Source organism: Corvus hawaiiensis, chromosome 25, assembly GCF_020740725.1.
Source record: "Corvus hawaiiensis isolate bCorHaw1 chromosome 25, bCorHaw1.pri.cur, whole genome shotgun sequence".
In the NCBI taxonomy this organism is placed as follows: domain Eukaryota; kingdom Metazoa; phylum Chordata; class Aves; order Passeriformes; family Corvidae; genus Corvus; species Corvus hawaiiensis.
Genome location: NC_063237.1, coordinates 6,961,034 through 6,988,974, shown reverse-complemented (window position 1 = coordinate 6,988,974; position 27,941 = coordinate 6,961,034). Strand labels below are relative to the sequence as shown.

At 49.1% G+C, this 27,941-nt stretch overlaps 1 protein-coding gene across 7 annotated transcripts; it reads right to left on the bottom strand.

The window, feature by feature from the left end:
• Window positions 1-7: 7 nt before the first annotated feature.
• Window positions 8-24,649, bottom strand: USP28 (ubiquitin specific peptidase 28). Of its 7 annotated transcripts, XM_048328849.1 has the most exons (26): window positions 24,473-24,649; window positions 21,118-21,195; window positions 20,719-20,851; window positions 20,104-20,215; window positions 19,737-19,908; window positions 18,695-18,778; window positions 18,119-18,256; window positions 17,610-17,683; window positions 17,048-17,124; window positions 16,782-16,930; window positions 14,643-14,770; window positions 14,375-14,470; window positions 13,827-14,006; window positions 12,924-13,138; window positions 12,613-12,683; window positions 12,071-12,299; window positions 9,344-9,547; window positions 7,341-7,480; window positions 6,969-7,154; window positions 5,947-6,042; window positions 4,926-5,104; window positions 4,753-4,831; window positions 4,332-4,411; window positions 3,210-3,333; window positions 2,506-2,704; window positions 8-1,164 (listed from the first exon to the last, which is right to left on the bottom strand). In XM_048328849.1, the coding sequence occupies exons 1-26, from the start codon at window positions 24,632-24,634 to the stop codon at window positions 989-991; spliced, it is 3,561 nt and encodes a 1,186-aa protein (XP_048184806.1). In that variant the 5' UTR covers window positions 24,635-24,649; the 3' UTR covers window positions 8-988. The 7 variants fall into 7 exon arrangements, with proteins under 7 accessions (XP_048184806.1, XP_048184808.1, XP_048184809.1 ...); XM_048328851.1 differs by lacking the exon at window positions 5,947-6,042; XM_048328852.1 differs by lacking the exon at window positions 6,969-7,154.
• Window positions 24,650-27,941: the final 3,292 nt, after the last annotated feature.

Here is a 27,941-nt window from a genome sequence, read left to right as displayed (position 1 = left end):
AGGGAGCTTTTTCATTCTAACATAGAACAAATGCTTTTATTGCACTGTTAGAAAACTCTGCATAGTCCCAAAAAACAGGATCTCCCTCCACTGACTCAGAACTTTTGGCTTACAACTGCTGCAGCTCAAACGCAAGCTCAGGGCAACAACAAAAAGAAATGCCAACAGGGCACTTCGTTAACAGAGTCAACACAAATACCCACCACCAACACAACGGGCTGATCAGAGCCCTCACAGCTGTCATTGACACTAATACAGCCCTGACACACCACCCAAGGGGAGAAGGAAGTTTGCCTTCTGGCCGGGAGGGGAATATCCTTTGAGGTGATGTGATTGCCCCGAGCCAGTCAGCTTGTGCCAGGCACAAACCCACAGCCCCGTTCTGGCTCCTCACTGCCAGGATTTGCCTGTGCCTCTCTGAGGAAGGCTCCTGTGTGTTTTCTGGTGCCAGCTGGAATACAAAAGGCAAAAGCCTGCTTGACTTGAGCAGAACACGCAGCTGCGTGCATGACTGCCCATGCGACAGAGCGGGAGCCACTGCTCCTCACTGCCTCCTCCTCGCTCAGCCCAGGCTCCTGCAAGCAGGAGTCTGGCTGGATTGGAACATGCAACCTCTGGCAGTGACCATTCAGGGAGCTGTGAAAGCACCTGACAGCCCAGCCACAGTGTGCAGTGCTGAGCAGGGCTGGGCTCCTGTGCCATCATGGGCCTAGGGGCTGCATCTAGAAGGTTGCCAGGACAGAAGAACCTCTGGAGCCTGGTTGGGCCCCGTGGTGCCGCCGGGGCCTGCGCCTTGCACTATAACAGTGGTTAAGTCCTTCGTGTTACTGCCTCAGAAGTGCAATACTGCTTTTTATCCGCTCGTATTTACAAAGAACACAGCTTGGAATCCAAACCGCTCCCTCTCCTCCCCCAGTCCAGCACTACCCGAGGGAGGCCCCGGGCAGGCCGGCAGCGTGGCACTGCAGCACGATGAGCAGCCCCTGGGCTATTTCACGGTCACGGTTGAGGCCCCGTGAATGGACTCCATCACGGCCGCGAAGCGGCTGCATAGGTCGTAAGGGGAATTGGGTCGGATCTTCGGGGGCTCCTTCAGCACAATGACCTCAGTGGAGCCGTCGAGGAGCCGGGGCAGCAGCTCGCCCAGCTTCATCTGCAGCTTTGCTGTCAAGGGGGAGAGGAGGAAACAGTCAGTGGCAGCAGATGGCAGAGGGCTCCAGGCCCCAAGTTAAGGAGCTGTGATGCCTTTCGCAGACTCCTCTCCCTGTGCTGAGAGCTGCCCAGCCCATCCCCAGGGACGAGCAGTGGCTGCTGACGCAGAGGAGGCCTCGCACCAGCTGCCGCCTGGCTCGTGTCCTGCCCGCCGAGCCAGGGCTCTGTGAGGGAAGCTCCACTGCCACCTGGCTGCCTGAGCACAGGGCCACGTCCCACTGAGACACGGGGCTTTCCCAGGAAAGGCGCTGCTCTATGAGCTGCCAGGTCGAGAGTAACTGCACGCTTCAGGGTGACACTCAAATATTGACTGTGCAATTGAGGGGGACGGAGCCTTCACAGCCTATACCCCCTCAGACAGGGCAGTTCAGCCCGTGCTGAGCTGGTACCGTCCACTCCTGGTGAAGGTCTGTGCCCGGATGCCACTGGAGTGCACGATACAGCACAGCCACTGCGGGGTGAAGAAGAGCAGGCAACACCTGAGCCTCACACGACCCGGGAGGGGTGAGCACTCAACTTCTGGTTCTTTAAAACCTTCTGTGTTAACAAAGGCTGTCACATCCAGCACAGGAACTGGGATAAATTTATCCAATATTAATTTTTACAACAGTATTTTGAGAATAAACCTCTATGTTTTTGCATAATTTTCTTTCATCAAGTTTACCCTCTGTTAGTGATAAAAACTCTGCAGGGCCTCCCCAGACATTCACGCACAGAACAAGGCAAGTCAGGACCGATTTGTCTGAAGAGAAATGACCTGAGGGGAGTCACAGCAGCCCAACTCCAGAAGGAAATACACAGCAAGAACAGCTGCCCAGAACCAACATTCAGCTCTACAATAACAAACTCCTCCTCAGAAGGCAGAGATGCCCCCAATCTGCTCCCCCATTCCATCTTCCATAACCTTGGCCTCTGATAACACCACTCCTCCCTCTTGAAGAGGAGCATACCACGCCACCAAGCATGTCTGCATTCACCTGCCATCCCTGGGTACCTCCAGTCAGGGAGAAACCCTAACAGAAGCCTCTCAAGGGAACTCTAAGCCATTCTTGGGACATCAGCTGTCCCATTTCAGGGATGAGGGACCCTTCTGCAGCTTGTTTTAGTGCAAAACAATGATTTCTTCTGTAACAGAATTTAATGGGTGATTCAAATGCATTTCTCCTCCCACATTAGAAGGGCCCTGATGTGCTGAAGTGCAGACACCAGGAATTTAATTTTAAATGGTCCTTTAATTCTTTCCCAGTTCAGATCCAGACACTACCCTGCCCATGAACAGCAGCCATTTCCTACCATCCATGTCTTCTCGTCCCAAATAGGAGCACCAGCGGTTTCTCATGACCTCAATGGCATCCAGGTCCTCTTTGGAGATCTCAAAGTTGTTCATGAGATGCATGCAGGGGATGATCAGCTCGTTCAAGATGTTCACACCCTCTGACACATGAGCTTCTTCACAGCTGACAAAAAGAGAAGCTGCCACCTCGTTCAGCTTCTGGGGGTGGAAGGAGAATTGGGGACAGACTTGTGAAGAGCAAGCAGGGACCATGGATAACCATCCAGGAAAGGCCCAGCTTGGGCCCTGCACCAGCAGCCGTGCAGAGAACAAGGACTAACAGCACCAGGCTCTGGTGAGACAGCCACTTCCAGTCATGGGAAACACACCACAGAGAACAAACTTGTAAATATATACATTCATACACATACATGCAATTTGCTGTATCTGTATACAGAGAGCATACAGCTTATTTACAATTCTCGTTTTAAGATGGCAAGATCCAGATCTGCCTTCACCTGGATTCCCTGAAACTTATGTGGCATGTTCTTCAATTGAATTATGATTATTATTAGCTTTCCATATTGCTGCTGGTACTCAGCAAGGGGCAGAATCACGGCAATAGACGCAAGAAAAACAGTTACACTGGTCTTGGCTACCAAGGCACCCTGGCTGCTCCCTCCCCTCCTCTCCAAAAGTGAGTGCTGAGCTCCTCAATACAAACCAGGAGACACTTCCTTCTGTACAAGGCGATCAGTGACTCGCTCACGCCTCGGTTGGTTCCCTTCAGCAGGAGTTTGGTGTTGCTTTGGTAGGCGTAGACCAGGTAGGTGAGTGACTCCTGATACCTGGAAGAAGAGGGTCAGCTCTGCAGGCCTCGGGCTCTGCGAGGGCCATGACTACAACCATTCCCTTGGCTCAGCTCAGGAAACCTTTCCTGCTGGGCCTGGCTGGAATAGCATCAGGCCGGATGGGAAAAGCTGTATTTCCTTGCCAAAGCACAAATGAACAGATGCCCCATGTCAAGCCATTCCTGCTCCTTTTTGCCCAGAATGCCAAACAACTGTCTGGGCAGAGACCCTTAAAACCAAGTTCATGTGCAACGTGTTTGTTCGTGTTCATTTTCTGTACTGCTTCAGGAACTGCACTACGAGAGGACACCCCAAGAAGGGCAGAAGGTTGTGTTTTTTGAGTCCCTCACACATTTCAAGCTTCAGGTGAGAAAACAGAAACGCTGACAGGGATTAGGTCAATTCGGGGGAGCTCTAAGCTGCTCTTGTCGTGCCTCATGTCAATGTGTCCACCTGAATTTGGTGGCTCGTTACTGTGAACCACCTCGGAATTCAATTCTGTTTCCATCCAGGAATAATTTCTGAAAGCCTGCACCATTTATGGAAAATACAGGTTCTAGAATGGTAAGGAGAAAACCAAGGCCCTTTGAGTCTAGAGGACTCCAAAGTGTGTGTTTACACAAAACAAAACATCCCATTTTGAGACAGTTTCATTTTAATACAGGAGTCCAAGGCAAAATATCCCAAAGTGATGCAATCATTCCTGCAAACCCATCTCTGGAAAACAGAATACTAAGCTCTACTTCCCAAAGGGAAGTTTTCCTTAGGGGAAACTCTCAGAAACTGTCAGGCAGCAAGCCAGCAGCTCAGCCTCATTTTTTTTGAGCTGCTAACCAAGCTCGATTGTGGATTTAAGAACAGCTACTAGCAGATCAAAAAAGCACCCACTGACCTCAAACATAGGCCATTGTGGTTCAGAAAGAAGATTTTTTGTCAAAGTGGCTTTTACTTTTAGCTACAGCTTATCTTGTCCAAATACAATTAGAGGAACTTACTTTCTATTCTGGTAGAGTTCCAACCCCGTCAGCAGGTAAATGGACACCTTGCGAAAAAGGCTGTAGTCTTCGTGCCATCTCTGTGAGGAGCAGCAGAGAAGCAGAGCATCAGCTTCATCTGGAACACTCACATGCATAGTTTGGGGTCCCCGATTTTACCCTTTGAAGCGTTTAAATGTCTCTCGTAAGTGACACATCAATGAATTTAGCCAACTGCAGACACTCCTCCAAGCTCAGATTCCCTTTGTGGAAAAGTGTATTCCTTCTCCCTCAACACCCTCCTGCAGACACCCGCTGCTAACAGGCATGCAATGACCACTGTGTTGGCCACACAGCTCCATGCCATGCTCCCCATTTCCCAGTTTGGACAGAGCCAGCTAGGACAGTGTGAAGGATCAGAAGCAGCTCTCTGGTCCCTTACCTTGTACTCCTCCATGTCAACATCGTCAGGACCGATTTCACTCAGCTTTGCCCGTGCCACCTTCATGATGCTGATGGACCTGTTCCACGTGATCCGAAAAGACAAAAAATCAGAACAGTGGCCCCGGCCACATCCAAGTGGGAAAAGCCTACCCTGGAATCCCAGGCACTCACCGTTCATCATAGCTGAGGTTTTTGTCTGCAAACTGCTCAAGGAGGGTCCGTTCCACCACCTGCTGTGGAGCATTGTTCTGCAGGAAGTAAATGAGCACGTGCTGCAACCGGGCATCGTTCTGGGGGGTTGGGGTCTCTTTGGAAAGCAGGTACAGGCGGGAGTACTCCTCATGGAATGCCTGCCAATGGAACATATGTACTGACAGATCCACCTATCTGCCCGTGGGAATGCCACAGCAGCCAACAGGAGCTCAAACCTGTCCTGTTCGATGGGACTCCTGTGGTGACATGGAGCCTCCCCTGCTGGTGATATTCCAGTGGTGAATGGAAGCCCACCAACACCTCAACTCTAAACCAATGGCCCTCACAGCCAGGCAAACCCCGTGTGAAGTGTGAGCTTCCAAATGTGCCAGTGTCTAAATGCCTTTGAGGGAGGGGGTACAGCTGCCTTAGACAGATTTGGCAACCCTCCTACAAGTGCTCAGGCTGCAAAAACCGACTGGAACACACTTGTACCTGCAGGAGGTGCAAGAGTGTCTTGTGATTTATATTCCCATAGATTAGCAGCACAGATGATTCTTTCCATGTGGTATTTTTAGTTAAATCTACCTGCCTGTAAAATCTTAACACCAGCTTCAGCATTCAGCACTGGTTAGGCTTTCAAATCCCTGTTCACACAGATATTTCTTGAGGACATCTTTGACAACAGAGGTCACAGTAAGCAAGTATGTTCAGGACCAAAAAAACCAAATTTACAGTACTAAAAGAATAAGCAGAATGCAAAGTTGCTGTCTGTCTTGGGAGAAGGGTGTTCTCTTACAAGCTCTAAAAATTATTTTGAGCTCATGGTTATGTCATCACAGTAAGAGAGAAGGAACTGAAATGCAGGGCAAGGGCCATTAGCTGAAGAAAAACTGCACAAATCGCTCCCTTTACATTCCTGATCTGTCAATATGGCACATATTCTCTATTCTGGGAAAACAGATATCCATACTATTGGATTTAGCAAACAAATCAATACCTTAACAAGCCCTGCTTCAGACCCATCACGATCAAAGGTCTGGCGGGCTTTTGCAATAGCCAGGATGACACCTTGCATGGCTGGACTCAGCATCACCTACCACGAAAGCAGGAGAACAGACACAAACAGGAACAAGGAAAACAGTAACAGACAGGGAAAGAAGAGATGGCATAGTGAAGAATGGCAGAAACTTTCACAAGGTAAGGTTTAAAGGAAATTGCATGAGTACAGGTGTGATAACTGTGTGAACTGCAGCTGTGAGTTACTTGCATGCTACTGACTCTATCCATCACATGCACTTTACATGCAGGGTTTTTTTTAGGGATTTAAGATCTCAAGGCTGGTCACTCCAAACCCTTGAATTTTTAAATTCAACAAGTGAGAAAGTAAAGCATGCTGGCCATGTCCCCACCATGTCCCACTTAATCTTCCTAAGACACGTAAAATGAATGCAGAACCTGTGGTGCAGCAGTTCCTTGAGTCAACCTCACACAAGTGCATCTCAAACCTACTCAAGGAGTGACAGCCCCAGTGTTTGTGTGAAACCCAACTTGTGAAAGTGAGAGAACTTCCAAAACACTGCTTGAGCATGTATGAGAGTGGTTAAAGTCAGACCCCAAAAAATCAGCGGGCAGGGTACGTAAATTATGCTGTTGGGATTAAGGTCTTTGACTAGGGACAAAACAGTAACTGAAGCCAGCAAAGAGAGTTGTAAAGAAATTAACATAGGTAGGATCAATTTTGATACAGTCCTGCCAGAAAGAGGACTTACAACCAACATGCAGATCGACAAATCGAGTGCTCTTACAGAGCTGCTTTTCTGATGGCATTTAAAAATGGAGTTATGGAATGATGTGGTCTGTCCCCCTTCCCTTCCGCACTAGGAAAACTAACTTAGTACAGGGCATTGTTCCTATGACAGACACTTATCACACCCATCCTTAGCCCAGCTCAAAGCCAGCTAACTACAAAGCTACAGGCTAGCAAGCAGCAGTAATTAACCCTTGCACTGGGATCTGTACCTCCTCATTATATCCATCTGCATCGGATCTAACGGGAATCTTCCCCACACTGGGGATTTCCACTTCAGAGACCTGTGAGCTAGTTTGGGCAGCAGCCTCTGCTTCCTGAGTGTCCTGGGGCTGCTCTGCCTGAACTGTGGGGGATGCTTCTCCCGGATAAGCCTTCAGCGGCTCTACCTCCTTGCGCTGTGGCCAAGAAGAAAAAGAAGAGAGTAAGAAAATCCAAAGCAAAATACAGGAAAGCCAAAGGGGACTGAGCTAAACATGGCACAGCTACAGAACTTCACAGAAATGGGAAAAGCAAGGGTCTATCAAGAAGAATAACATGGAGACAAGAAGGGGTAGGTTCTAGGGCCGAGGCTCAGCTCCTACCTCGCACAGAGCTGCCTCGACACCGTTCTTCTCGTAGGCATCGGCAGTGTTGGCAATGGCCTTGGCAGTCTGCTCCTTGGCAATCCTGGCATGCTCTGAGGACAGGGAGCGCACGCTCTGCTCACAGACTGACGATTGCTCTGTCAGGACAGTGTGGTACTAGTCAGCAAGAGCTGCAAGATTTTTTCTCTCTTGTTCGTGAACGTTTTGCAGCTTGTCCATGCAGTTTTACAGAGCTGCTGCCTTGTACTTGTTTTGCACAGCCTGGGTTTGGTAGCAGGGGGGCCACAGTAGTGGTTTCTGTGAAAAGCTGCTAGAAGCTATCACCATGTTCAGCAGAGCCAATCCCTGAAGATGGACATGCTGCTGGCCAAAACTGCGCCAATGAGAGAGAGGTTGGTAATGCCTCTGTGATGACGTATTTAAGAAGAAAATCAAAACAAAGTCAAACAGTTTTTTCTAGCCAGAGAAGAGGAGGAGGTGGAAACATGTGAGGGAAAACAACATGGAGACACCAACGTCATTGGAGAAGGAGGGGGAGGAGGTGCTCCAGGCACCGGAGCCAAGATTCCTCTGCAGGCCGTGGTAATGCAGCTGTGCCCCTGCAGCCCCTGGGGATCCATGGGGATGCAGAGATCCACCCACAGCCCCTGAGGATCCATGGGGATGCAGAGATCCACCCGCAGCCCCTGAGGATCCATAGGGGGATGCAGAGATCCACCCGCAGCCCCTGAGGATCCATGGGGATGCAGAGATCCACCCGCAGCCCCTGGGGATCCCTGGGGGATGCAGAGATCCACCCGCAGCCCCTGAGGATCCATGGGGATGCAGAGATCCACCCGCAGCCCCTGAGGATCCACGGGGGATGCAGAGATCCACCCGCAGCCCCTGAGGATCCATGGGGATGCAGAGATCCACCCGCAGCCCCTGGGGATCCCCGGGGGATGCAGAGATCCACCCGCAGCCCCTGGGGGAGGTGCCCGTGCCGGAGCGGGTGGATGCCTGCAGGAGGCTGTGATCCAGTGGGAGACCTGGTGGAGAGAGGGGGCCCTGTTCCCAGGCTGGAGCAGCCCATCCTTGGAATGCTGCACCCCGTGGAAAGAGAGAGCCACAGTGCAGCAGTTTTGGGGGGCTGTGTGCCCGTGGGAGGGGCTCAGGCTGCAGCAGGGGCGGTGTGGCTGCTGCTCGTAAGAGTGGACCCACGTTGGAGAGGTTCATGGAGAGCTGTCTCCCGTGGGAGGGACCCCATGGCTTCACAGGGGAAGGACTCCTCTCCTGGAGCACCAGAAGGAAATCTTGATGATGACCTGACCAAAACTCCCATGCCCTGTCTCCCTGCACTGTTGGGGGGAAGGAGGGAGGGGGTGGGGGTAAAAAAGTGTTTTTAAGGGCTTATTTTACTTCTCCTTATCTTCCTCTGATTCTGTTAGTGATAAATTCACTTTGCAACCTTAAGTTGAACCTCTTTTGCCCTTGAAGTGTTTTCCCTTCATTAATTTTTTCTCTCTCCTCTGCCCAGCTGTGGCAGGGGAGGGTGAGCAAGCAACTCTCGTGGGTGCCTGGCGTTGGGCCAGCGTCAAACCACAAGACGCTTTCATCCCCGAGGTGAAGGCACTTGACGCGAGCGTGCGCGTACCCCTTTCCAGCAGGAATGGTGTACATCATTAGGGATGGCCAAGTAACGTTTCCCACTCTGGAGAACAGCACTTGCCCACTCAGTATTTATGAGAAAAAGCTGGAAATGAACTGATATTAGCCCATGATTATTAAGTGAATGGGAAACAGCATTTCTGGGGACAAGCCTGGAAGGATGCACGTGCAAAACCAGCAGAAGTCTTTTGTACTGTCAGGGCAGAGCCTCCGGCAGCTGCCTTTGCTGCTTCATTCACGCCTGCTCCTGCATTCATTCAGACACATTTGTGCAAGGCTTCAACGCAGTGGTAATGGTGACCAGCTGGCTGTTCCTGGTTCAAACATGGTTTGCAAATTCAGAGTGGGATTACCTGGTCCTGACTCAGAGGAGAGGTCCTGCAATTCAGAAGTAGGCGAAGGCTCCATCTGAGGAATCTTACAAGATTGCTCCTCCTCCCACTCCTCTGCCTCCTGCTCCAGGCGCCAGTTGTCCTCCTGGATGTAGTGTCTCAGTTCTGGGGACAAAGCTTCCACTTCCTTCTGGAACTGTCTAGCCTCTGGGCCCTCATCCTCATCTGGAGGAAATGCAAGACTGGCATAAGGAAACACATTGTGGCAGGGCACCACCCTTAGGGACTAAGCACACACACAGCATCATGGGCAGCCACAAGCAAATTGGCTGAGGGATAAATGGGGAAAGAAGGCCAACTTTCTACTAGCTTTGTAATTTAAGGTAATCCCGAAGCAAAGGTGCAAAAATAAAAACAAATCTACAGAGTTTTCTAAAGCAAACCCCAGTTTTGTTCTACCACTGGACAGCATTTACACAGAACAATTCCAGAACCAGCGCCTGCTGATGCAGGTCAGACACATCCTGATCCAAGGCCTCCAGTTGTACATGGAACAGCACTGAACTGCAAACAGCTGGAAAGTTCACAGCTCAGCCAGAGATGTCACACCTTCATCACTGTACACCAGGTAAAGGTAAGGTCAGCATGGGTTCCATAGCATGAGTGTCATATTGACATTTGTTAGTGCTTTTTAGATCTACTTCAGTATTCACTTTTAAAATAGCACAAAACCCAAGCAGCATCAGCTTTAAACAAGTCCTAAAATTTATCAAAAGCAAATGGCAACTTTCTACAGCAGATATTTTCATGCACCCATTGCAAAATGCTTTAAAAAACAAGAAAAATTGCATTAAACAGGAGAAAAAACCCCACCCCATGGGTTCATTTCAGAACTGTCATAAGAAAACAAAGAACAACCTCCACATCCTCATCAGCTACATTTAGCAATGAACAGAAGACAGCTCTCCATTGTTTCTTTCTATTTATTACATCAAAATGAGCCACGTGTGAAATTACTGGGTTCTTGTACAGCTGCTTGCCATGTCTAGAGCCATGTGCACAGCAATTTCTCCACAAAACTATTTATACACTGGCACTGCAAACACACTTGTATGTCTGAGCCACTCAGATACGGATACCTCTCAGGGAAAGGCTGCACAAAAAAGCCCATTTAGATTCAGTGTAACAGAATCACCAAAGACCAAGCAAATGAGTCAGGACGTGTGATAAAAATGGGAGACATAAAGTAGGAGGCATTTCACATGCCCTTAGGAAACAAATGCTGCCATATGTCTTGGTTTGAAAGACAGGTGTCTGCTAAGGAAGGCAGGAGCCTCCCTGGGAATGGAAAATGTAACCCCTTTCCCTCTGAGTTATTATAACTGGGGCTTTCAGGCAAAGATACAAGAAATAGGAATAACAGTTCCTTATATATATATATATATATATGTATATACACACCAAGGCAAACAAACAGCAATAACTCTGGCAGTGACAGCAAACAATCACAAACCCAGTGCCAGCCTTCTCGGCTGTCGGGCCCTTTCCCCTCGGGTGCAGTTCCGCTCGCAGCCGGCAGGGGCGCTGGCGGCTCCCGGTGAGCAGGGCAGGTGCGATGGTTCCCCCGCGGCTGCAGGGGGCGCTCCGGAGCGAGCTCGGGGAGCGCGCGGCACCGGCGGCCTGGGATCCCGGGAAGGGATGGAACAAAGGCTTCACAAACCCCTGGGCAGCCGATCCCGGTGTCCGGCCGGACCCTTGGGAACGGCAGGCTGGAACGGCAGGGACGAGCACAAATCCCGGGTGGCAGATGAGATGTATCAAACTCCGGAGCTGCAGCGGGAACCCCGGGAGGTCTCAGCAGGCAGGGCATGCGGAGCTACAGAATAGCGAAGGCTCGGAGCAGTGGCAAAGGAACGGCGGGGCAGGGCAGCGGCGGCCCAGCTCCGAGCGTGGTAGGGAAAGGTGGGCTCAGGAGCCCGGGGTTTTCCCCTGAGGCACCCAAGAAGATGGTGAAAAGTCCCTCTTTTAGTGAGGTAGGGTTTTAATAAGCTCCCAGTGCAACAACCGCTCCCCCGAGCAGGGCTCCACGCACAGTGGAAGAAAGGCAGCAGAAGACAGAACCCCGCAATGGTGACGAATTCTCCCCACAGCAACCACGGCCTCTCTCCCCCGCTCCACCCGTGCACACTGAGAGAACAAGAGAGCCAGGGGCTGCACCCAACCCCTTTTTCCAAGTCCAAATCTCTTGGCATCTCTGCCCTACACGAGAAAAACCCAGGTAAAGGAGAGTAGCCAGCTGCACCCCTCCCCTGAGCTGTGGCCATGTCTTTTGTCTCTCTTACATATCCAGTTGTTATTGTCTCCTAGCAACACATATGGGGGAAAATTCCTTAAGAGAAAAAAAACCAAAAGGAGAACTCCTAAAACCCCAACACCATATAAACACCACAAAGAGTCAAAATTAAGAACTCCAGCACTAGATGCATGTTAAATGGGGCAAAAGGGCAGTGTGAGTCTGTACACACATAAGGTGCTGCTTCCAATCTCACCCGGATGGCAGTTTTCAGCCCTATCAGGGATTTAGAAACGAATTGAGCATGAAGCAGATTATTTCAAATCCTATCTGAAGTTTTGTGCTTTGTCAAAAGACAGCTGTGCTGGGGAAGCCGAGAAACATAATGATCATGCAGGCCAGAGAGACATACCAGCACACAAACATCTCATTAACCAGCAGTTGTGGCTCTGTACCTGCACCAGCATGGGACACCTGTTCGCTGATGTACATCAGGCAGTAGGCACTGGCACTCCTCAAGCCTCCAAATGACTCTCGCTCCAGCTCTTCCCACGATGACTCTGTCACCCAGATGTCATTGTATTTGAGCCATCTTTTCCGAGGCTGGTCATATATGAAGGCCCAGTAGTGCCCAGCATTTGCTTGCCCTTCATGGACCAGGACTGCATGCAAACGATAGGGAACCTGCAAAGTGACATGGACATCATTCAGATGTGCAGTTAGGGACTGATTCTGCCTGACCTCTGTACACAAACAGCAGGAGTGTTTGTAGGTGTAGCATGGCACAAGAGTTGATCAATTTGATAAATTTCTTACTATGTGAAAACTGACTTTTAGGGAAAGAAGAAACAAGATTTTCGTAAGTAAATCTTTCTCTGCTTCATCGCTGGAAATTTAAAGATACAGTGAAGAGGGCAATTCAAACCAACATCTACAAACGAAAATGAGGATCAGCAGTATTAGTTTAATATTCATGTACTGAAGCTTCATTTCCTACCTGTTGGAGGAGAGGGTCACAGTACATTTGTTCGATGGACAGGTTGATTCTGGCAATAGACTCCTTCAGATCTGCCAAAAACATCATCAGTGAGAGAAATACATAAAAATTAATGACTACTCATCAGGCTATGCTAGCCCCTTTCACTTCAAAGAGTTTGAAGCCATGCAGAGACTATCAGATAGACTCAACATCAGAGCTCAAACAGGGACAAAATTATTTGTAGTTCAGGCTGTATCCTGCAAAGCTACAGAGGGGAAACCAGGCTGGCATTCAGGAGGAAAATCACTACAAATGCATTTGGGGCCAACCTTGCACGTCTTGTTCGATCTCGTTTCTCCATCGCTGCAGACATGTCTGAACCAGCTTCATCTCTTCCTCGGAGACCACGTGAGGAGCTGGACGTTCAGACAGTTCTGCTGGTGAAACAGAAGGCTGGAGCTCCATACTGGAGTTCTGCTGCAGCAAAGAATTTGCCACAAGGAAAGCCTCATCTTCAGTCCTAATATCGGTCCTCTCTTGTATGCTGTGGAGAAAAATCCCAGAGTAGCAGGCAGGTTTTTTAATATTTCTCTAGTTTTTCTTTTTTTGGAAAAGAATATGAAATAAAGCAAACAAAAATTATTCCAGAGCGGGAGCAGGATTTCTTTCCAGAGTAGTATAAAATGTAGAGAGAACAAGTACACTGAAAGGTGCTTCTGCCTTCACAGAACAAACTAAAATATAGGAAAAATACTAGGGAAAATTCTTATAGAACTCTCCAAGCACAAATCCACAATGAGCAATTCTAAAAATTCCTTCCATTACTACTAAGAAACGTGTGTATTTACTCAGCTTAATTTAGAGTGTTAAACCAACCATGCTGTCCAGGGTTATAATAATCCAATATTGCTGTAATTTACTGGTCAATGAAGCAAAAGAATGAGCAGCCTAACCAAAAAGAGCACGTCATTTAGTTCTTAACTGCTGCTTAGGCAAGGAATATAGGTATGCTTTTGGACAAGGAGAAAGAACAGACCAAGATGCAGTGTTCTATTTACATCAACAGAACCAAATGACCAGCAAAGCAGTGACCCACTACTTGCACAAGCATTTGCACATTACAGCATCGTGTTCACCAGTGCCCAGATAAATAACCCGCTTTTGGAATGCCACCCAGGACCATTTAGTTGGGAGTGTTCTCCTGTGAATCCTTTTTATTTCTGCTTACTGACCCATTTGGCTGTGAAAGCACGTCCAAAACATGAGGCTTGGCTGGGGAGTGTGGTAGTGTTGTTTGAGAGCTCTGAGCAGAGGAAACAGCCACAGCTGGCTTCGTAACAATGAACTCGAGCACGTACTGCAGCATGTCAGGTAGTGGAAAGCGGGCTGGGCCAGAGCCATATTCCATGTACCTACGGAAAAATGCAAGGTGTTGTACGAATGAAGGAATGAGATGGGTTAAACCTCATGGGACAAGAGAAGAACAACTTTTTCTGTAATGTACTACTGGGCTTCCTCACCTCCATTGCCAGTGCAGCTGACAGTGTCAACTGTGCTCTTTAAAGAATTTATTTCTGTAACAGTATCAGTAAAATTTAGAAACCATCGAAGAGACAGGTTTGGTTTTTGAAAATACACTTCCTCCCTCCACATGTTTCAGAACAAACATGTTGCTGTTTGTCCTTCCCCTACAAGTTTCTCTGCCATTGGAAAGCACATTTCAAAGGAAACACTTGCAATATTCCAGAGGGCATAAAAATAAAGCGAGCTGACTACTCACCTTTCCAGTTTCTGCTGCAGAGTCACCATTTTCTCCTTCAATCTCTTCATTTCCTCTCTTTTCATCTGAATAAGATCTTTATTGCAGTAGAGGTACCTAAACAAAAATACAGAGCCCTATTTGCCAGGTGAGATTTGTTTACTTCTAACATCCACAATCTTCTGTAAATATTTTAGAATCTTTCCTTGCTCACCCAAACAACCTTTTAAATTTCTTTATTTATAACAAAGCAATAGCTTTAAACATACCGTACAACAGGATAACTCACCTGTCCATATATATAGTCTGGGGAAACTCTAGCTTGGTGTGAATTTTCTCTGGCTGTCCTAGTGACTGATTGAACTTAAATCGGGAGAGTTCAAAGGTCAGAACTGGTGGCAGTTTTGTAAACCAGCGCTGTAACAAAAGCAGAAATGCCCCCGAAGGGACTTGTTTTAAGATGACTGCTAATGGCACATTTTAGGCTGATCCTGTATGATTTCAGACTGATTTAAAAGTCTCTGTCTTTAAGCACTGAATCAGGTTTTGTTTGCAGAATGACTAGTCAGAAAGCCAAATTTTACAAGTTAAAAATGTGTGCTTCCATTTTACATTTTTGCTGTGAAAAAGCCTCATGATTGCTCTCAGAGTTACTTGTCATTGCCTGATGCATCCAGCTTGACGGATTATTAACAAGTCCAGCACTGAATTTCACAAATTAGCAGAGGCTACACACAATCTGCACATCATCTAAGAGCCCCCAAGAGAGTTCTTTTCTGAGGCAGATCACATGCAGTGATGAACAAACCAGGAGTCCTCTTGCAGCACCAGATTCCTCATCCTCTCTCAGTCTATTTACAAACTATTTGATTTAGGGGATTCAGAGAAGACCTCCACTTTCTGCAGCTTCATACACTGTTTCAAAGAACCATGCTGAAAGAAAAACTCTCAGTTGGATTTACACTTCCTCTCACTCTTCCTGGATTCACAAAGGCTTCCAGCATCCACTGCCAGAAACTTCCTTCACCTATCTTAGCTTGGCACTACCCACTTCATGCTCCCCTCTGGATTCAGGATGAGCACACCAAGCTAATTTTTCTTTGTGGGATTCATGTCAGATGTGCTGCGACAACAAACCTCCCCCACACCAGAGCTTTCTAAGAAGCAGCCCATAACCACAAAGACAGAACGATTTATGCTCCTGTAGTCTGGGAGAAGCTCCTGTTAATCCCACTGTTGCTTTGTCTTTCAGCACACTTGCCTAGGTGCTCAAAGGACAAAATCACCTTATACCCTATGTCCCCTATCATGCCACCCTTTACCCACCACATCCTAGGAAGTGAAACTAAGATGCACAATTTTCCCAGTAAAGCTTCTCAGAAATTAAGCCAAAGCCTTTTCCTCCTATCTGTGCACAGAAAAGAATTAAACCAGCTCCATGATTGGTCAAATTTCCCATAATTTTGGGAGAAGAATTTTGAGGAACTAAAAAGCTTGGATTGAAATGAACTTGCCTGATGAGCTCCAATGTGCCTTTGTCTCCAGTGCCAGCCAACACCAGCTTCACCCACATCCCCTGTAAATGCACTTAAACTGCTTCAGGCAGAAACCAGGAAAACCCAGAACAAACATTTGAGTCCAGAGTCAGAACAGGGCTCCCCTGCCCAATACCTCGTTTCTCCTTTGCTAGTTTAAACCACAGCAACACAATTTTCAGACATTCTCATAGAACTGAAATACTCTTCCCTCCCCCACCTACACCAGATACTTTCGCCAATGTTGTTTCCCAGCCTTTGTCCAAGCTAACTTTTGCTGCACTTACACACAGAGGATGCTGAATGCAATGGTGCTTCTTCACCTTGCTGCAACTAAGTTTTTTATGACTGGTTTGTGATTAGTGAGATAAAAACAGAACAAAACAAAAAAACCCCCCATCACAGTCAGAAAATAAGAGTGAAAGCAAGAAGAAAAACTCCAAACCATACACAATATAATAGGGAGAAAGAGACAAATTCCAAATGGCATACCATGGAGTTAAGCACTGTACTTTTACCCTCCGAAAATATGGAGGCAGTAGGTCTCCCCCTACTCAGGTACAGGTAGGCTTCAACAGAAAGAGAGAGACTTGATCACACTTGACTCAGAGGCAGACGTTGACCTTTGCAATTTAAAATAAAGTCTTTGAACTGGTTACATAGGACAACACATCTTTATAAATCAGCAAAGACTTAAGTGTCTCACCACCTAGCACTAACAGACATTTACATGAGATTCCAGGTATCCAGAAAATGTTTTGTGTTCAATTCTTAGAGAACACTCACAAGTTGACATTTAAAGTTATCAGAATACATGACACACCCCTGCACTCTGTGTGCTGCACTTTTCTGCAGCAGGCAACCAAAGGCTCAACAAAAAAGGTCAAACTAACCTCCTGTCCATACTTCACTGACTGAGATGTTGTTGCCTCATCCATCTCTCCCTCCACCATGGCTCCTTCCAAGCACTCATTCAAGTTCTGGTAACCATTTACCTGAAGGGGATACTGACCAAAGGTCTCAATCTTGGAAAAAGTGTTGCCTGGATGATGGAAACCATACAGAAACCATGAGCTAACTCAAGAGAACAAAAAATTCTGGTTAACTCTAAAACACTCAAAGGAGTTAAAAAGTTGAATCTACCAAAGCCTTAACTCACCCTCATGGACACCCTCAGTCAGGAAAGTCCCGTAGAAGAGCTGCACCATTGGGTTTTCGGATTTGTCCCCAGGGCTCCTGTTTCAGAGAGCAAAAGCACACTTTCATTTGCAGCTAGAGGTTGCAAAAAAACCCCAAGTTGTAATCTAAGCCTCTGCTTGGGAGCCTACAGGCAAAAGTACAGTTTTCTACTCAAGCACTAAATAAAGAGGAAGCTTCTCATTAATTTTCATGTTCCAAAGCACATTATAACACTTACACCGACAAGAGCAGAAAAAAAAGTTAAGGTGCCAGCTTCTGAAAGGAAGTTTCAAACACCCAGAGCTTTTCTGTTCACCAGGGCTGCTGAGCTCCCCTCAAAAGCCAATTTACTCTGCAGGCCACATTGGCACTGAGTGAAGTCCCACACTCACCAACAGGAGACGCAGACACAACGCTTCAAGCATACGGAGCCTCATCCACAGGAAACAAAGAACACTCATTTGCTCAAAATTTTCACATAAAGTCCTCTCATTTATTAAAACTCTCCTTAGGTCAAACTCCCGAGATCACACAGAACTCACGTGGCATTCACAGTGAGCTGGAATGCGTCCTCCAGCCAGTCCAGTAGTTTATGTGTAAATTCACTCACGTCTTGCTAGAAGAGAGATGAAAGTGGAGAGTCAATCGTGACATCCACCAGAAAGTGTTCCCCCGGTGTGCTGGTGCCACAGACCCACTGAACACAACCCGACTGGTACTGCTGTACCCACTCAGCCGAACTACGTGTGAGACTGAAGTGCTGTGCTGATTTAGACTGATAATGAACACCGCTCATCTGAACACTAGATCAGAGGAAATTATCATGATTGCTACCCAACTATGCAGATGGCACTGGGTAGTGCCATGCTATGCTGGCTGGTTAATTAGCACGCACGTACATTCTGCTCTAATGACACAGGGACAGCTGCTTGTCGGCTGACAAACATGGGAAAAGGCCTCTGAAAGTACCAGCAGGATGAGGCAAAATGGGGTCGCTGTGGCTGTGACTGCTGGTTTGAAGAGAGCAAAAGGCTTTTAAACGTGGTTTTACCTGCGGTTGTTCAGCGGATCTAAACACATCCCTCAAGAGTTCCAGTGCTGCAGAAGGGTCTACGAACTTACGCCACGTCCCCAGCATTAATGCAAACAGGCACTGAAGTTCTTGCATGAACGCAATATTTCTTTTTCCCTGCATTGCAAAAAGAAGAAAAGTCAAAGCCTTCCTGCAGCTCTAAAAAGCAGCATCTTAAACCTTAGTGCTACTGAACACCATGTGCACATATCATGAAACGTACCCAACGAGCTGCGCACTGGCTCAAATACCAGTTCTTCTACCGTGCATGCAAACCAACAAGTAATCTGGAGCTGCCAAAGAAGTTTTATGGGAAAAACATCTCCACGCACAGCAGTTAAAGTCTCTAGAGGACAGCGGTACAAGAAGCAGCTCTTTTTTTTCTCCTATCCTGATTCTGTCTTTGAGAATTTCCCAAAATTGTCTTTAATGCAGCCAGATGATTTTAAAGCCACAGGTCTCAGATAGCCCCAAATTAAATCTAGTTAAGAGGACGAGCAGAATGCTACACCACAAAAGAAGGAAACTTGACAGTGTTACTGAATCAAAACTTACAGTGTGACGACAACTTTCAAGCACATTCTGTGGCAGGGAGTACCCAAGGACCAGCCTCCGGAATTCTGGCAACTGAAACAGAGACTGAAAGGAGAGGAGAGGTAAAGCTCGGTCAGCACCTGCAAGGATTGGACTCACTACAATTTGATGCCCTGTTGTCACTCTCTGACTTGACAGGTTTATTTTGCGAACTTTACATTCCCAGTGGTCCTGTGTTACTGAACGCATGTTTACAATGTGAGCAGCCCCTGTGCTGGACCAGCACAGAATCAGACTCATAGAATTAACTAGTCTGGAAAAGACCTTTAAGATCATCAGCATGTTTGTACCCACCCAAGGACAAAATCTCATCCTGCCATTTCTAGGATAGATATAAACCTTTTTGGAAAGACCATTCTATTCTGCACAGGCAGGCTCAGAAAAGCATCCAGGAACAAGCCATGGTGAGAAAAACCCATTTGCAGCTTTCTTACTTCCTCTCAGAGCTGAAGACAAATGATAACATCTCTCTGCTGATGTGAAATGGTTAGGAGAGACAAATCTGCTCAGTTCCACTTACTGTTGTCTCTTCCTTAGGTCATTACTAATAATATATGCTGCCTAGTTGTTTATTTGTCCAAGCATCTATGCCAGTGTATTCCATTAACTGAAATACGATACACCGTGTGTTATCGAGCCAACAATAACTGCCGTAAAATTAAATTATCAGTTCACTTTGCCAGGCAAGCTTCTATCATTTCAGTAGGCACTTGGCCATTGCTGCACAACTCCCTGTGTACAGACACACAGATTCTCTGTATCTGTAGCTATTTTTAAGCAAAGCCTATTTAACTGCTCCTTGGCTGTTTCTGTACAGGCCCAGAACACATCACAGTCACATCACATAAACCCACAAGTTTTTGTTTGAGCAGGGTCATATTCACTCATCTGCATACAATGACTCCCTCACAAAACTGCTGCATGTCTACTTCTGACTGAGAAACACTGACTCCAAGACCACAGCAAGTCTGTATCAGAAAAAGAGAACTTTCTTACAGGTTACCTGTATAACAGCACTAAACCAACACGTGTTTCCAATATTTTTCATTCCAACAGGCCAGTCACCCGCTCTTCTCCAGTCATTCTGCTTGGGGCTCTCTACCCACAGAGAGAGCATTTCACAGCGTTTCCTTTTGGAGCGGTATTTGTTTTCAGCGGAATGGGTGTCCTGTGGTCTGTCATGAGAGAGAAACACTGTGCTGTAAAACACCTCCCAAAGATTGCCTAAAGCTGCAGGAATCAAACTCCCCTCTGGCCCATAGGTGTCCACCAGGCAGGTGATCCGTGTTAGTTCTGCAGTTACCAGCTTCAGAACCCACTTATGATACCTGGGAAAACCAAAGTGGGGGGCCATTTATGGCCTCACTGACCTTTCAGCTGCATCCCTTTCTGCAGCTGGAGCTTTTGGTGACTCCAGTGATCTGACAGTGTTGGCTGTGTGGAGGTTGTCTTGGTTGTGAGGGGCAGGTGCAGCACTAACATCTGGAAGTGGAGGCAGCATTCTGATCAGTTTTCCACCAGCAGCAGCAAACATTCTCTTTGAAAGGAATTTCTAGGAAACATCACACTCCACAAATACAGCTCTTCAATCAATACAAGCAACATTTTCTAGCTCAGGTTTTAAACAGAAATCCCTGTTTCAGATCATGCCAGGCAACCTAAGAGCCACTGAGTGAGCTGGATGAGGAGAACAGAGCAGAGCATGCAGCTGGGCACTACCCAGATTTCCTTACAGCCAAATTCAGAGCTTAAGGAAACAATTCAAAGCTCTTGAAAGAACAAAACAGGATCATCAGCTTTTTAACTGTGATGTGTCACCTCCAAACATTATTAAAACACTACTAGGTGATCAGTACCGGCAAAATCTGCACCAGAACAGAAGCTGCAGGGATGTACTGCTAGCAGCAGCAGGGAGGATGGATACTTCTCCTTTGAGCTCATACAAACACATGAAGCTTAGGGGTGAGCAGAAGTGAAGGACTTACCCTGTGGGAGTTGTTTGCCCACTGCGCTCCCTTCCCAGGCGGATGGCTCTGCAGCGGCTGGGTCCTGCACTGGCTCCGGAGCAGGGTCCTCCGTCAGGAAGGTGACTGCTTCCATGAAGTCTCCATCAGCAGCCTGGCAGAATGATAGGGGAAAAGCGAAGCACCAGTGAGGAGCAGAACAGCAAAGGATTTACCCTTTGCCTCTCATGCATCCAGGCTGATCCTGGATCGCTCTCACAGGCCACACATGGACCATTCTAACAAGGACCAGCTCATCATCAGCTGACAAACACACCAGCGAACACCTGTGTGCTGTGTTGGGCAGGGGCCTGAACTTGCCTGACTTTTTGGACAAAATCAGAGCTCTCTTTCCCCAGAACAACGGCAATATACACAAACCTTTAGAGCGGCAAGCAGGAATGCTGAATCCTGAATTCCTGTGATCTCTTTCATTTGGTTTAAGAGCACCTGGCAATCCTATGTGCAATAAATAAAGAAAGCTCACGTGAAAAGGTGACCAGGATGGACATTAAGCTGTTTCTGCAAGGCTTGCTGAGGGCTCAGTGGAGCACTGCTTCTTTCCTTCCCTTCTGCTGACAGACTGACACACAAGCCCAGTCACACTTGCTTGATGCAAATACCAACATCGGCTTGAACACCGCACTCAGGTTTTTTCCCTGCTAAATTCACAGACTAACATTCAATCCCTTGTATCCTCAGGAGAATGCAGGCAGGCCTGGGAAGACAGGCTACCCCCGCTGTTGGCTGTGCAGCACCTGTGGTGGGAAGGGGCTTCCCCACCCCCCGAGGCAGTGGCATGTGCAGCTGGACATATAAGGCGGCCGCCTGCTCCCAGGGCGCTGGCAGGAGCTATTTTCAGCATTGTGGCACATGCCATTTGTGCATGTCACTTCTCACTGACAATGAGGTGTCAGAGCAAGGGCCCAGGAGCCTGTTGTTACTCCTCCTTCCCACTCCACACAAACCACTTGAGGTTTGGCAATACACTCACTGCTCAAGGCCCCAAGCTACGGTTCACAACTTTTGGCCAGTTCTGCCACTTAAAACAAATGATTACAAAAATTCTCCTTACCAGACTTATAAAATCTTTGCAGCCTAGGCTTACCACAGGTTAGTCACTGCACTTGGCAAGCACAAATAACCTCAGTCAATGACTACCAGGAGAGGCAGCTCTCCACAAGGAGCCTCCTGGCGCTGGAGGTCCCACCACCCCTGTTCATGATTGCAGTTCAGCTGATGCTGCTGCCAACAGCCCAGTCTAGGTGACAACTGAGATGCAGCTCCGTAATGCCGGCATTGAATGTGGTATGGCAAGGACGTTACCACAGGAACAACGGCTGGGTCTGTGTCGTGTATCCTGATTTACAGAGGCTGTCTAGGATCCTGCTGTCAGCACAGCCTGACCAATCCCAGTTCCTTAAGATCACACTTTTAATTAATCTTGAACCAGCAAAGCTGCAGGCAAATAAACTCAAGTTTCTACTTACTCTCACCATTAAGAAAAAATGTAAGATGCTTCCAGGCCCCTGGAGCACAAGTTTCACTCAGTGAGTAATGAGTCAACTACTTTTTTGAGCCCCCCACATATACTGGTGATGGATGCTACTCCACGCACAAAGACAGCACGCATCCATTTCAGCTGTTAAAACAAAAAACCTCCTAGATTATTTTCGGTGGGAATTCTCTCATCAAGTTATTCATGGTGGTCCCATTTGAAATACTACTTTTACTCGACTTTTACAAGAAAGAGTACATACGTGTGTGCAAACCCCCTCAACTCATCCCACACACTCTTTTTATCCTGAGAAAATCCAAGACGCACTGGAACACCTCAGCAGCCCCAGGAGGAGCTGCCCAATGAGGAGTCAAGGCTGAGAGGCTCAGGGTGGGCATACTCTCACAAAGGCAAACCGCTTAAATCATGTTGCTAATTTTGCTGCCTTAGCGCGTGCCGTGCATGTCGGCTGACCCCACCTTACGCCGCAGGGCGGATTTTTCCAGTGGAGAAAAAAAACCCCAAACACCCTTGCTAATACACTGCACTATGAGATCTGAGGCAGGACAGGGCATGATTTTCTGGGGTTTTTCTGTTACAGCAGAGAACTCACAAAGGCTGCTGTAAGCATAAAAGCCAATTATGGATCCTCTGCTCTAAGTTACCATTTAATCTTTCAATGATTTCTGTATGCTTTTATTCAGCCTTTGAGAAAAGGTTTGTGCTAACAGCAGAGAGCTTATCCCATACCACTTTTAAGAGGCTCATGGCTGCCTGGCAGCCCACAAAAGCCACCAGGAACCACACTCTCTGCAACCAATTTGTTAAGATTTTGGGGGGTGCATGTGGTTTTGTTGCCGTAACTAGTCTGGTTATTGCTTTCTGAGGTTACGCACCATGGGGCTATAAAACAAGCTCTGTAGCTGGTAATTAACACCAGTGTACTGCTGCTGCTAACACACCCTGCACTTGCAAGCCCAAACTGAACCAAGACCCTACCTGCTGGAAAAATAACAACCCAAACCCAAATCCTATTAGTATTAAATTACAGCAATAGGAGATGAGTACAAAAGCAAAAGGCTGAGAGGAAGTAGGGTACTAGAGATAAAATTACAAGGTCAGCCAGGAATGATGGAACAGAAAGGTTTTGCTGCTTTCCCTGCTCCGAGATGACTCACTGCCCTCAAAAGTTTGTTTTGATGAGAAACTGTGAACAGGGAAGGGACCAAATGCAGTGCAGGAGTTCAAGGGTGTTCCAGAAATAACTGGACACAAGGAGAAGGAAGGTGGCACAGAAGAGGCACACAGAGCCTTGGCCTTCAGCCTCTGCACCTCAGCCATGCTTTTTATCGTGGGGGAAACTGGATATGGAGGGGGCTGGAAACCCACAGGCAGCAGCAGGAACAAAGCCCACGTTCCTGGCCAAGGCTTTCACAAACCAATATCCATCACGAGAAGAAGAGCAGGCAGCAACTTCATCCTGCATTAAGATGCACACAGTAGGCACTGTCTGGTGCCACCCCCACACGGCCGGGGCACGGTTGCTGCACTAATGTCACTTCTAACGCACAACCAAAAGGCTGATACCCTCATCCCATCCCGCCCTGTAACTCTGACCTCTCTGAAACGCATCTCTTGGGTCCTAAGAGCACAGAGACGCTACAGAACAGCGTAGAGCCCTGTGTCAGTTCGGGATGGTCTGGGCTGCAGTCCCCTGAGCACTGACACAGGCTCGCGTCCGGGTCCCTTCAGAGACAATTTACGCAGAGCCCTGAAGTTTGGGAGGAACAGTTTTCGTTAACTTGCCCCAGGAGATGCTGCTCAGCGGCAGGGAGGGAACACGCGTTTCTGGCCCCTGCAGAGGAGGAGGAGGAGGGTGTCTGAGCGCCCGCCCGAGCCCTTTTCCGTGGTACCGGCGCATCGCGCGCGTCACCGCGCGGAGCCCGTTATTCCCAACGAAACACGCGCGGACGGCACCGCGGCCCGACGGGACGGGGCACCCGGAGCGCGCAGAGCGGGGAAGCGCTGCGGACCGGCCCCGAGCGGCAGACTCGGGGCGCAGCGGGGCCGCCGCGGCGGGAGGGTCGGTCCGGCGGCAGCCCCGGCCCCGCGCGGGGGTCACCGCCCGCCACCCTCCTCCCCGCTCCGCGGTCTCGCCCTGCCGCTCCTCTCCCCCCCAACATACCCCGCCGGCCCCGCGGTCTCACCCCGCCGCCCCCGCCCGGCCCGCGGTCTCACCTCGCCGCCGCCGCCCCGGGCCCACAGCTCGGCCGTCATAAGGCCGCCGGCAGCGGCGCCGTCGCCGCACAGCGCGCACGCGCGGCCGCTCCGGTTCCGGGCGCGCCGCCCCCGCCGGGGTCGCGTCCAGCCGTGCCTGGCCGTAGGTCCGGCCGTGCTCATCTCTGTGTCTGTCTGTCCGGCCGTGGCTCCGGCAGTGTTCCCCTCGAGAAGCCCTCGAGCATCGCCCTGGCCGCCGAGCCCGTTCTCCCCCGTCCCCACCCCAGCAGCCGGGAACACCGGCCCCTAGCCGGCGCTCTGCCCCGGCCGCGCCCCTCTAGACTGATAAAAGTGAATTATTTTCTTTTAATTACAACCATAACAACCCCCTCCGCCCCCTTTTTTTTTTTTTTAAAACCCTGTTTTGGTCCAAGCTGTGGCTGACACGTGTCCGCCTGTGCTGGCCCGAGGCTGCCAGGGCGGGAAGCTGCGAGCAGGGCGGCGAATGGAGGATGCACGAGTGGATTGGGATGCTCCAGGGGTGGATGCGCCCCAGGGGAAAATCGCGAGGAAAAGGTTCAAAACAACCGAGGGGCCGGCACCTGCTTCCTGTTCCATCCAAACCCACACTTTGCCGGGCCTTGATAAATAAGCAGGAGATAGGCATTTCTCAGACTTGCTGAGCCAAAGGGCCCTGTGTTCTCCTCACAGCCCGGATTCTGCCTTTCTCTTAATAAAACGATGCTGAAATGGAGACGTTCCAGCAAGGGGCCCCCGGGGGCTGCGCAGGATCCGGGTATATCTGTGCAGACCCGACGCTGTCCACAGCTCAGCCACTGGACCCGCGGATGAGATTGGCTCAGGCACCTGGGCAACTTGGCTCGACCTGACGAGCCAGCAGGGCTGAGCTCTCCTGGGGGAAACTGGTGAAAAACTGTCCTCCTGCATCATCAGGGACGTGTCGGTTGCAACTGACAGCCTAGGTTTGTGCCCCACTGGGCACTGAAGCTCCTGCAGTACTGATGGCATTGGCATTTCCAGCGGAGCTGCGGCACTGCAGGAGGAAGGAGATAGTAGGGTCAGACGGTGCCTCTGCCGTACCCTGGTTGCCAATTCTCCCGCGAAAATGCCCTTTCCCAGCTGGGTGGGCATCTCCCACACTTGTTTTCCTGGGCAGTCACAGACCATCCCTTGCCTTTTGTTTTGGAAGAGCTGTGGGAATCTCAGTGTAGGCTGTTCTGGGATTGCCCCAGCTCCCTGGTTCTCACAGGTACTCCAGATGAGGAATTCGGGAGGCAAGAAGGAGGAGGTAGCAGTGTAGATAAGGTAAAACTGAGGAAGCCACTGTTAGCCAATTTCCCTGATGTGCAAAGGAAAAACAAGACAACCAGTAATGTTTAAATGCATCAAAGTAAGAAATTCCACTCATTTTGGGATCCTGCCAGGCTATTAATAGTGAGAGATAGGGACGTAGTGCTGGGCACTGTGATTTACACTCTGGAACCCCCATGTGCTGCTGAGGGAGTGGTGCTTTACCTGAACTTCGTTGCTCGGGGAAGAGTCCCCAGGATTTTCCTACCTTAAAAAAAACTATTAACCATAAAAATCCTGAATGTCCCAGTTACAAAGATAAACTCAGACCCATATTTTTAGCTCCAGGTTTGTCCAGGCTGTGTTTAATGTTTAGCAGCCTGATTAATGCTGTGATAACTAACTAGGGTGTAGAACAATTTGTTTGCAGCATTAAGTGCAGTCACAGCACTGTTACGTCCCAGATAATTTACCACTGTACACCTTCAGACAGAGCAAGCTGCCGACATGCCCTCTCCTTCCATGTCCTGAGAGCCTTCCATACAGCCTCAACTTAGCAAAAGGAAGCAATAAGTGCTTTAAAAATAAAACCCTCAGAGTGGACTGTCTTCTGTCACTGTGCCCTCTAGGGCTGTCCCCACACCCTGCAGCATGTCCAACCTCTCAAGCATTGCCACAGTCCTCCATGGATTGAATTCCAAGAGAAACAAGAGGCAGAAGACTTTTCTGCAAGACTTGTTCAGGCACGAGGCTTTTACATCAAGGCAGTCATCGTGTGCACAATCCTTGCTGCAAACCTGCTTTGGGGATGGGGACTTTTCCAAGGTGGTAGCATGCAGCCACAACAGCACTGGAGCCCCCTGTCCCTCTCCTGCCCAGTGAGCCTCCAGCACAGGTCTCCTTCAAAAGTAAAAGGTAAAAGGAAAAGACAGCCATACAAGAAAAAACAGCCAAGTCTCAGCTCTCAGCAAGGCAATTCTTGCCTGACCTTGGATGCTGCTCAGCCTGTGATGCATAGTTGCCGTCCCACTCAGTATCAGCCATATCTCCTTCATTAACAGCAGTGGGCTCCAAATACCTTCATGTACTTATTATTACCTGGCTTTAATGGTAATGAAATGGTAGAAGAATATTGCAAACACCTGAAGGGTGTCTAATGGAAGAGAGGACTTGAAAGGAAAGCGCTCCCATCCCTTCTCTGGGGGATTTAAAAGCATTGGGCTCCTTCACTGGGGTGAGGACGGGCTTGGTACCTGCAATGGGCAATTTTTGGCTTCTCCAAGGGCCATGCAGTTTGCACCCACGGGACAAAGCTACCAGCATCCCCAAATTAAATTAAATTAGCCAAGGGCACCACACTGAGCAGCTGTTCATGGCATTTGGTCTGTGCTTCGGTCTTGGAGCTGCACAAGGCGAGTGCCAGAGGAGAGATCCTGTATGTCCCCCAGGACCTTTGCAGTGATCCAGGGATCCCTGAGGACCACTGTCCCTGGGTACAGGGCCCCATGGGAGTGGGGGCTGCTGTGAGCCTGGTCATGCCCATGCCGGCAGCCCTGCCTGCCTGCAGTGTTTATTTCATGTCTCGCAGCGTTAAATCATAGCAGACATGCAATTCGGGGAGCATGAGGCTCCGTAATGGGCGGCCTCAGGCGTGTGATGGGGGCGGGGGCCTTCAGGCAGCTGTGCTGCCAGGGCTCCTTGCTGATGCTTTATTGCTTCTGACGCTCCAAACGCGCTCTGAAAGGCGAACCCTGGCAGCCTGGAGGAGTAGCTGCTTCCGTCTCCTGCCCGCTCCGAACCGGCAAGCAACACAATTGAGGCCTCCCTCCCTGTTCCCGCTGTGGTCTCCAGCCTGGCTACAACACCCCATCCTGCACAGGGCCCAGCCATGCTCCTGCCACAGCCTGACAGCCCCCAGCACATTCCATGGCACGGGGTGGGAGCTGCTGAAGGAATACAGTGCATAATGCTGCACACCCAGGACTTGGGATGAGGTCAGGTTGGGGTGAGGAGGGAATGCAGGGCGTCACTTGTGCCATCACATGCTGGGGATCTTGTGCTTGTGCCCCTGTGCTCCCCCCAGCCTCTGAGATCGCTGCAGCTCTGGGCTAAATACCTGCTTGCCCAGCCAGGGAACCTGCTTGCAGCGTGGCTGCTCCAGGAGAGAGGCCTGAGTGCC